Raw genomic sequence first — 11213 nt, forward strand, 5'->3', positions numbered from 1 at the left:
TTTTCTAACTTTAATACACTACAGTCAAGGTTATATACCTAATTTCTAGTAAGTGGCCCAGCCCCTCCTATATTTTTATGTATGTGGCCCTCAGTGAAAAAAGTTTGGACACCCCTGAACAATAAAGGATCAACAGGACCCTAAGAGCCTTCATCGGGGACTCAATGGGGATATTGCGAACAACACTAGAGGTCAATTTCAGACATCAAGGACAACTGCAAATACTTGGGAATCCCAAAGACAGGTCCCGAGTAGTCAGCTGAATGGTAAGAATAAGATCCAAGCAATCAACACCTATGCCCTGCAAGTGATCAGGTATCCTGCCGGTGATCAGGTTCCATGCTGGGATAATAAACCGGCCAAAGAAGGAGATCAAAGCCACTGACATCAAGACAAGGAAGCCTGGATTTTAACCCAAATCCAGCACCATGAGACTGGGGGGACTGTACGCTAAGCAGAACGAAGGAGGCCAAGGACTGGTGAGTGTTAAAACCACTGTCCATGATCACATGATGGCAAAAAACATCCATGAGCACATCAGGAAGATGGCCATAACTGACCATGTATGTACTAAATACCTCAGGCAGCAGAAACCTGAGAAAGAAGAGGATCAATAAGAAGAACCATCGTAGAAGGACAGGCCCCTGTACCGTATGTACCACGGGGAGGTATAAGACGTGGCTGACATCCAGATATCCTACCAGTGGCTGAACAAATCTGGACTGAAAGACAGCACAGAGGCACTAATCATGGCAGCACAGGAACAAGCTCTCAGCACAAGATCAATTGAGGCAGGGGTTTAACACACAAGGCAAGACCTTAGGTGCAGGCTGTGTAAAGATGCCCCAGAGACAATCCAGCACAACAGCAGGGTACAAAATGCTAGCAGGCAGTGCATACATGGAATACCATAAGCACGTGGCTGGCATAGTATAAAGGAACATCTGTGCCGAGAATGGCCTGGAATTCCAGTGGTCAAAATGGGACACAACTTGTAGGGTGGTTGAGAATGAACGAGCTTAGATACTGTGGGACTTCCAGATACATGCAGACAAAAAGGTGATGGCTAACCAACCAGACACAGCAGTGGTGGACAAGCAGAGGAAGAAAGCAAAATTTTAAATTATTTTATTTATTTATTTTTACATACAACACAATCAATTTATTCTATAGTATTACACCTCTTGCACACCCATTTCTTCTCATCAAGAAAAATAAAGAATCCAAAAAATAAAAATTAAATACTCATCTTGGTAAACGGGCACTCAATTATCTTTTTCACTGCTGTGACAGTACAAATCTTGTTGCATGTTTGGACATTTACAAAAAAAATCTGTCCTCAATCTCTATCCTCAAAAAAAGTACTTTATTTAAGTAACAGTCCAATTCCATTTTATTTATAAAGTGCCAAGTCACAACAGTCGCCTAAAGGCTCTTTAACAAGTAGGAGGTAAGACAAAATTTTGATCTGATCGGGCCACAACTATACACAAGATGGGAAAACTGTGGGCGAGTTTGAGGTTTGTTTTTTTTTAAATACAGAACTCTGTGCTCCCATAAAAACTTGACAGATCTCTGCAGAAATATCAGGGGTCAAAAGAAGATATAAAGATATACGGTTACATGCCAGGAAATGCTTGCTAGTGATTTTATGTCATCTTCCTCTGTAACCTGCAACAAAGAGCACTGGATCTCAAGTATATGGAATGTTTTTTCTACGGCAACCCATTGTCTTTTTTCATTCAACACAAAAATCCTAATGACTTAAACCCTGTTTAAAAGACATGTTACTTATGAGTTACTAATAGCTGCAACCTGAGCTTTTCGTGGAATGGTTCTTCCGCAGATATGTTTCAACAAGCTGTCTCTCATGTCTTTTGCTCTTAAGCAGTATATGAGTGGATTGATCATTGGTGGGGCAAGGCTGTACAGCATGATGATCACTATTCGCACATCAGCACTAAATGTAATGCCAACATTGCTGGCTAAATATACAAAACATCTGGGTAAATAATAAAGGGAGATTATGATCAGCTGAGTACTACAAGTGGACAATGATTTCAGGCGGCCTTGCACATTTGCTATCTTATACACTGCTATAATTATAGAGCAGTATGAGAAAAGGATAAATGCCAGAGGCCCCAGTAGTGTAACCATTGCTCCTGCAAAGGCAGGGATGGAATAAGGGGCCCTTTCAGTGCACGCCAGAACTGTTATACCAATATGGTCACAGAAGCAGTGAGTGATTATGTTTGAGGCACAGTAAGGAAGAGGATATGCTCTAATAACTAACATAAGAGGGGATGCCTTGGCAATAATCCATGCAGTAATACTAAGAATTAAAATATTAGATTTTGTAAGAACACGTGAATATCTGAGAGGATGGCAGATAGCCAAATACCTATCTAAAGCCATCTGAAAGAGAATATAAGAATTAACTGTACCGAGATAGTGAACAAAGTACATTTGGATAAAACAGGCAGTAAATGAAATGCTTCCTGACTGAAACCAATATCTGCTTATGATCTTAGGTAAAGTGGTTGTGCTAAAGAGAATATCACATACACTCAGATTTAAAATGATATAATACATTGGCTTATGGAGGCTGCGGTTGGTTGCAAATAAAAAAATAACTGTAACATTTGCTATCATAGTTATCAAATATACAAAAAACAACACAGCTGAGACAAGACCATAGTACTCTTGATGAAGTCCAGGAAATCCAGTAAGGATGAACTCAGTCAGAGCGCTATAATTTCTCTCAGGCATGATGAAACAGGAATTTGGTTAAAACATTGGTAAACATAAAATACTCTGGATAAAGCAGTTAAACCTCATCAATTACATGATGTTAAATTTACAATACAGTACAGCATTAACTCAAATGTTTAATCCAAGTAATTGTTCGGTTTTTTAAAAATTATTTTTCATTTCTTATTTCTTCTACAAAAGCCTTTAGATCTAATCATGTTTGCATATGAAAAATAGACATTTCATTTTATGGTAAATCTTTAACTATGTACATTAAGATGAGGATGAGAAAGAATTTAATTAGCTCAGTTTATATGTACCTTTCTAATATGGAATGGGAGAAAGCTCTGCGCACTGTGTTGCCTGCTGATTCTCTTTTTAAAACACTTCTTGCAGTGTGGGATCATGATGAAAGTGTCTTATAGGTTCTCTTTGTATTCTCTGGGGATCAAGCCAGGCCTACTTTGTTTATAAAGCACTTTAAAAGTAACAAACACTGACCAAAGTGCTGAACATAAAATAAGAAAAAGTAAATAAAAATACATCAATTCAAATACAATAACAGTAAAAAATATACAACACCAACATCAGAAAGACAATAAAATCCAAATAAAGTTGATCGTTCTATACGGCGTTAAAAGCCAAACCAAAAAGGTGCATCTTCAGACCAGAATGAAAGATATCAAGTTAAAAAGACTTTGTAATTTGTAATGGCAGTGCATTCCAGAATTTGGGAGCCGCAAATGCAAAAGCCCGATCTGAGAGACCGAGAAGGGGTGTGAAGGTGCAGTAGTTAAGAGAGGTAGTGTGGGGCAAGACCATTTAAGGCTTTTAAAACCAAATTAAAGAATTATTAAATGAACTCTAAAATGCACAGGTAGCCACTGTAGTAAGGATAAAACAATAGTAATATTCTCCCTCCCTTCTCCATGTACCAGTTAAAAACCGTGCACCAGATGAAGATGTGACAAGGGTGCCTGGCTACTACCAAGGTTCAGCAAGTTACAGTAATGCAGCTGAGTTGTAATAAAAGCATGGATTACTGTTCTAAAATCAGCTATCTTGGAGAACCAAGATCACATGACCCCCTAAAGTTGTAGCCAGGAGGGTGTCATTAACAACCCTAAGCAACACATCGCATGGACAATGAAATGTCAAATAACACAAGCTTATGATCTGAGACACTGCATCTAAAATCATGAAATTAGGAACAGGCAGATGATAGGATAAAACAAAATAGAATGTATGCCCACATACTTATGTTGGTGCAGTCACTAGGACCAGGCATCATAGCGGCTAAGATGAACAGGGATATGACTCAATATATGAGTGAGGCACAGAAAATAATTGGCAGGAATAACAGAGGGGTGAAACACCAGCTTCTGGTAGACAGAACAGTCGCTCGAGATTGCAAGACTAGAGTGACCAAACTTTGTACTGCCTGGATTGACTACAAGAAAGCCTATAACTCAGTGGCCCACACATGGATCCTGGAATGCCTAGAACAATAAAAGATCAACAGGACCCCAAGAGCCTTCATCGGGGACTCAATGGGGATATTGCGAACAACACTAGAGGTCAATTTCAGACATCAAGGACAACTGCAAATACTTGGGAATCCCAAAGACATGTCCCGAGTAGTCAGCTGAATGGTAAGAATAAGATCCAAGCAATCAACACCTATGCCCTGCAAGTGATCAGGTATCCTGCCGGTGATCAGGTTCCATGCTGGGATAATAAACCGGCCAAAGAAGGAGATCAAAGCCACTGACATCAAGACAAGGAAGCCTGGATTTTAACCCAAATCCAGCACCATGAGACTGGGGGGACTGTGCGCTAAGCAGAATGAATGAGGCCAAGGACTGGTGAGTGTTAAAACCACTATCCATGATCACATGATGGCAACAAACATCCATGAGCACATCAGGAAGATGGCCATAACTGACCATGTATGTACTAAATACTTACTAAAGACAGCACAGAGGCACTAATCATGGCAGCACAGGAACAAGCTCTCAGCACAAGATCGATAGAGGCTGGGGTTTAACACACCAGGCAAGACCTTAGGTGCAGGCTGTGTAAAGATGCCCCAGAGACAATCCAGCACAACAGCAGGGTACAAAATGCTAGCAGTCAGGGCATACATGGAATACCATAAGCACGTGGCTGGCATAGTATAAAGGAACATCTGTGCCAAGTATGGCCTGGAATTCCCAGATACAGGCAGACAAACAAGTGATGGCTAACCAACCAGATATAGCAGTGGTGGACAAGCAGAGGAAGACAGCAAAATTTAAAATGATTTTCTTTCTTTCTTTATTTTTACATACAACACAATCAATCTATTCTATAGTTACACACCAACTGATTGTCTCATTAAGAAAAACAAAGAATTCCCCCCCCCCCCTCCTGGGACAGTACAAATGTTGTGGTATGTTTTGACATTTACAAAAAAAAATTCTGCCCTCAGGACAAAAAAGAAATGTACATTATCTAAGTAACAATTTAATTCAATTTTGATTATATAGCGCCAAATCACAACTGGTGCCTAAAGGCTCAAGTGGGTAAGACAAAACTTTGATCTATTCAGGACACAAATACACGGAATGGAAAAACTGTGTGAGACACTTTGAGTTTGAAGCTCAGCCTGTTTTTTGAATATCAAACTCTGTTTGTGCTCCCATAAAAACTTGACAGAACTCTGCAGAAATATCTGGGGTCAAAAGAACATATAAAGATATCCAGTTACATGTCAGGAAATGCTTGCTAATGGTTTTATTTCCTCTGTAACCTGCAACAAATAGCACTGGATCTCAAATATATGTAATTTTTTATATGTAATTTTTCTCCAACAACTCATGGTGTTTTTCATACAATACAAAAATCCTAATGACTTAAACCCTGTTTAAAAGATCTGTTATTTGTGATTTATGATATTAATAACTGCGACCTGAGCTTTTCGTGGAACGGTTCTTCCGCAGATATGTTTCAACAAGCTTTCTCTCATGTCTTTTGCTCTTAAGCAGTATATGAGTGGATTGATCATTGGTGGGGCAAGGCTGTACAGCATGATGATCACTATTCGCACATCAGCACTAAATGTAATGCCAACATTGCTGGCTAAATATACAAAACATCTGGGTAAAAAATAGAGGGATATTATTATCAGCTGAGTACTACAAGTGGACAATGATTTCAGGCGACCTTGCACATTTGCTATTTTACGTACTGCTATAATTATAGAGCAGTATGAGAAAATGATAAATGCCAGAGGCCCCAGTAGTGTAACCATTGCAAATACTAAAGCAGGAATGGAATAAGGGGCCCTGTCAGTGCACGCCAGAACTGTTATACCAATATGGTCACAGAAGCAGTGAGTGATTATGTTTGAGGCACAGTAAGGAAGAGGATATGCTCTAATAACTAACATTAAAGGACATGCCTTGGCAGCAATCCATGCAGTAATACTAAGAATTAAAATATTAGATTTTGTAAGAACACGTGAATATCTGAGAGGATGGCAGATAGCCAAATACCTATCTAAAGCCATCTGAAAGAGAATGTATGCAACAACTGTGCCAAAATAATGGACGAAGTACATTTGGATAAAACAGGCAGTAAATGAAATGCTTCCTGACTGAAACCAATATCTGCTTATGATCTTAGGTAAAGTGGTTGTGCTAAAGAGAATATCACATACACTCAGATTTAAAATGATATAATACATTGGCTTATGGAGGCTGCGGTTGGTTGCAAATAAAAAAATAACTGTAACATTTGCTATCATAGTTATCAAATATACAAAAAACAATAGAGCTGAGACAAGACCATAGTACTCCTGATGAAGTCCAGGGAATCCGGTCAGGACGAACTCCGTCACACTGCTATGATTTTCCACAGGCATGATGGAGGGGAGACGTCCTGAAAACACTAGTAAATACAATACTTTAGATAAAACACTTAAGGCTCATCATTTACATGATGACATTTAAACTCACAATAAAGTACAGCACCAAACCAATTCATTTAGATTCTTTTCATTGTACTCTTAACCCTATCGTACCATTTAATGCATTTATAATGCTAAGATTATAAATTATTGTTTTTAATCCTTTTCGATTACTTATTTCTTTTAACAAAGGATTTCAATCCATGAATGTTTGTATACAAACAAAGCCTTTTTGTGTTAAATTTAACAATATAAATTAACATAGTAGTGATTTAGACTTTAATTAGCTCAGTTTATATATACCTTTCTCATACAATGTTCGGGTATACTCTGCTGACTTGTCTCCTGGTTCTCTGCTTAAAAAGACTTCTTGCACTATGGCCTTGTGATGAAGGTGTGCTATGGGCCATTTTTTTATTCTCTGTGGATCAGTCAGTCCTCAATATTCAGTCAGTCCATGAGAGCATCATTAATGGCATTTTTTAGTAAAGGAAAAAGTTCTTTTACCAGTTACTCTTAAGATTAATTAAAAACTATATACATGCTCAAAGTACTAACTGTATGACATGCTTAAGTAAAAAAAGTATATTTTAGGTATGTATATCTGTATCTATTTATGTTTGGTGTCATTCAGCTTTTTGGACTTCAATAAAGATTATGTATAATTATTTAGTAGAAATGAGCTAAATTTAGTTGTAAATAAGCTGAAAGCCATCTAGGATTGTTTTTGTTGTTGTTAGAAAATTATATTTCTTGCTTTGAAAGCACAGCGTTTGTTTACAGTGTTGGTCAAGTTACTTGAAAAAAGTAATCAGTAACTAATTACTGATTACTCCTCTAAAAAAGTACCCCATCACTTTACTGATTACTTATTTTCAAAAGTAATTAGTTACTTAGTTACGTTTTAAAAACATGATACAAAACCTTATTAGGTAATAAAGCAATAGACCTTTCAGCCCGACCTTTTTACTTTTTCTGCATAATCTATCATATAAAATGTAATCAAATGAAAAAGTCTCTTTTTAAAACTTGTTTTATTAGTTTTAATCTTTTAACTTTATGGACATTGCATCAAGCAAAAGTTATATGCAACAGTCTTTGACTTGAAGAAATTTGTTTAACATTTAAACCTATTTTCTGCATATTCCAGCATATAAAATAACATTTTTTGTTTTCACACTCACTCTTTCAAATAGATGCAAGTAAAACACAGCAGAAAATAAATAAAATCAAAGACTTAGTGGCACTAAGTCCTGTCGCTCATAATTCTATTTTCACCTGTTTAGCAGGAGTGGGGCATGTGGAGGTTTGCCCTGGTGCAGGTGCGCCTGGATCCGGGGGTTTCTCTGTGAATTTCACATTCCTGTGACAGCATGCTAGGTACTTGCTCAGAAGTTTTAGGGATTTTTTTTCTCTGTAAAAAGAGGTTTTCTTCCCACACAGTGTACAGTGGACGCTAATGTTTTTGTCACTTTTTACAGAATCAAACTGAAAGTAATATCAGTACTTCCAAGCTTTAAACACTGCACTCGATATATTATCCATTGTTGATCTGCACGTCTGTTACCACAAATGTCACACACGCTTACGTCATGACAATGACGTAAGCGTGTGTGACAAAATCACGGTTTAGTAACTGAGTAATGCAGCGTGCTTACGGGAAAGTAACAGTTATCTAAATATTTTTTGCTATATTTATCCCTTACTTTACTCGTTACTTGAAAAAAGTAATCGGATTACAGTCACGTGTTACTTGTAACACATAACATTACCGGCTATCGTCGCTCAAGAGTTGGCAGTTCATCTTGTAATCGGAAGGTTGCCGGTTCGAGCCCTGGCTCGGACAGTCTCGGTCGTTGTGTCCTTGGGCAAGACACTTCACCCGTTGCCTACTGGTGGTGGTCAGAGGGCCCGGTGGCGCCAGTGTCCGGCAGCCTCGCCTCTGTCAGTGCGCCCCAGGGCGGCTGTGGCTACAATGTAGCTTGCCATCACCAGTGTGTGAATGTGTGTGTGAATGGGTGGATGACTGAATGTGTAAAGCGCTTTGGGGTCCTTAAGGAATAGTACAGCGCTATACAAATACAGGCCATTACTACCCATCTCTCTTTGTTTATTTATTTAGGTTTGGTGTCAAGGCTTTTGGGGAGTCAATAAAGAATATGTGCAATTAAATTATTAAGTACAAAGTAATTACACTGCTTATTCTCAAAAGCAAAAGACTTTTTAGGATTCTTTTTATTGCTGTCAGAAAATTATACTTCAAATTTTAGAAGGCAGGCATTAGGCTTGTGAAAGTAAAAGTACAACAATGTCTTCATTAATTCTTTGTCTGTTTGTTTCCTATTTCCCCCACTGAACAACCATTTTAGAAAAATCTTTTTTTGAATGTGAATTTCCCTGGTGCTACACTGTAAAATCTAAATAGTTTCCAGAACTTCTTCTTTTTTTTTTTTTTTGCTAAATCGTTGCCTTACAAAAACATGTAATTTATTGCCTGTACTGTTTGGCAGTGTAGCAATCAGAATAGTTGTTTGAAGGCCAGAAAAAATGATCAACAGATTTATTTTCCCAACTGCACCATTACAGCTTTTACTATACAGGTCAACTTGACACAGTATTAATGATACACGTATTAATGATACACGACATGTTTAGTATTTGTATAGTGCTTTACTAGTCCTTAAGGACCCCAAAGCGCTTTACACATTCAGCAGTAAACTAATATAGTGTGCATTTGTAAGTACCTGTTTGTACACATGTGTGAAAACTTGTACGCTTGTGTGCACACCTGTGTGTGTGAGTGTGCTTGTGTTCATAAGATTTCTCCATTTAAGTATCTAATAGTAGGTTTGGGGAGCCACAGCCCTGACCCCATTACATAAAGCAGGCATGGAGGAGATCCAGGCCCCAGACATCCATAGCCCCCCTAGAGTACAAGAGCAATCACAGCACCCACCTAGAAAAGTGCTAAGGAGAGCCCTTGACAGGGGTCACCCAGGGGCCATGGTGCAGAAGCCACAGGGGGCGTCAGTGGCGAGCCTGCGGGCTCCACAGGCAGTCTGGCTAGCAGACTGTTCCCCGGGCCCAGAGACCCCCAGCAGGGGCCCAATAGAGCCAGGCCCCACCAAGCAGCCACCAGGAGTGAGCCACTAAACAGCCAAGCACCCACCCAGAGACACAGAGAACCACCAATGCACCGGTGCATGTTGGCACCAGCAACTGGCAGTGAGAATGGTCGGGGGAAATAGGCCACCACACCTGAGGGAGCCTAAGATGTTCCGAGAGAGTTAAAGTGTAAGACCTGACCTGACACATAGACATATACAATCAGAATCAGAATACTTTATTAACCCCTAGGAAATTATGTCACAAGCATGCATTTCCAGCCTCATGCACACACATACAAATACTCACATGCTCGCCCAACATGGAGACACACAAAAATGTTGTTTGCTATTTCCCCCATTGAACAGCTATTTTAGCTTATTTTTTTTGAATGTGAATTTTCCCTGGTGCTGTAATTTAAATATAACACTATTCTAAATGTAGACCTCTAAATTCAATAATAAATAGGTTAAAAATCATGTATTTTCTTTATAAATTATTTTTTTATTAACTGCATATTTTTTTTACAGCCAGCAGAATTAATTCATTCCACAGTTAGAGTGAAAAGATTTTCTTCTTAAAAAAATAAAATAAAAACTCAACAAAAACAAAAAACACAGAATGAAACAAAAACAGAAAAAAACAAATGGATATCTTGTTATAAGGGCAGTCAGAAAACATTTTAAACTTGTGAAACAGTATAGATATTGTCTTTCATATTTTATCATTCTGTTTACCACTGTTAGTGTCCTTACTGATTTACTCTGAAGGAGGCTGTCAGTGCGCAATGCTGTTTTTGTTGCTGTTATCTGCTGTTAGCCAGCATTAGTGAAGCTTCCTTTGAAGTCGATCAAACATTGTTGCACTTGGAAACTTAGTGAAAAAACACTCATGCGATGTGAGAATACAGTCAAACTGCTTATCAGAGGGAAAAATGTGATTTTAGTCCACTCGCAGCTAAACTGTTCTTGTTGTTTAGTCAGCCATTTTCAGCTGTCAGGAAACAGGAGAGTCACGTGTGTAATCTGATGACAATAAATAATTGCGATTGGGGATATGGATGACAAATAAGCATGTTTATGGCCATTTTTTGTGTTAGAGTCCAGACTTTAGTTCAGAAGATGAAGCTTGAAGTGAGGAGAAAGTGAATGAAGTAGAAATAAGGCAGGAGAGAGCGCATGGTGAAAGGCATTATGAGAAAGATGCATATGAAGTGATCACATATAGTTTGAAAAACATATTTGGTATCCTAAAATTGAAAGTTACAACTTTTAAAAACTTACAAAGAGTACTGCATATGTGCCTGGTCTCTAGCAACATACATAAAAATGTTATTAGGTAGAATGTCTTGGCCACTGTATTCAAGATGGTGGGGAAACTTCCACAAACCAGCACCTGCTCCTATATA

At 38.4% G+C, this 11213-nt stretch overlaps 2 protein-coding genes across 2 annotated transcripts; both read right to left on the minus strand.

Annotated features, from left to right (window-relative positions):
- Positions 1-1791: 1791 nt before the first annotated feature.
- On the minus strand, positions 1792-2769 carry LOC116310872 (olfactory receptor 2AT4-like). Its single transcript, XM_031727796.2, has one exon. It carries the CDS (start codon positions 2767-2769, stop codon positions 1792-1794), a length of 978 nt encoding a protein of 325 aa, XP_031583656.2.
- A 2899-nt stretch (positions 2770-5668) lies between these two features.
- LOC116322254 (olfactory receptor 2AT4-like) lies at positions 5669-6655 on the minus strand. The gene has a single exon (XM_039598017.1). It carries the CDS (start codon positions 6653-6655, stop codon positions 5669-5671), a length of 987 nt encoding a protein of 328 aa, XP_039453951.1.
- Positions 6656-11213: the final 4558 nt, after the last annotated feature.

The sequence above is a fragment of the Oreochromis aureus genome, linkage group 14, assembly GCF_013358895.1.
Source record: "Oreochromis aureus strain Israel breed Guangdong linkage group 14, ZZ_aureus, whole genome shotgun sequence".
Classification (NCBI taxonomy): domain Eukaryota; kingdom Metazoa; phylum Chordata; class Actinopteri; order Cichliformes; family Cichlidae; genus Oreochromis; species Oreochromis aureus.

What these genes read in the sequence shown, in the direction of transcription:
- LOC116322254 (XM_039598017.1), bottom strand. Translation starts at nt 6,655, where the DNA reads ATGCCTGTGGAAAATCATAGCAGTGTGACGGAGTTCGTCCTGACCGGA.
- LOC116310872 (XM_031727796.2), bottom strand. Translation starts at nt 2,769, where the DNA reads ATGCCTGAGAGAAATTATAGCGCTCTGACTGAGTTCATCCTTACTGGA.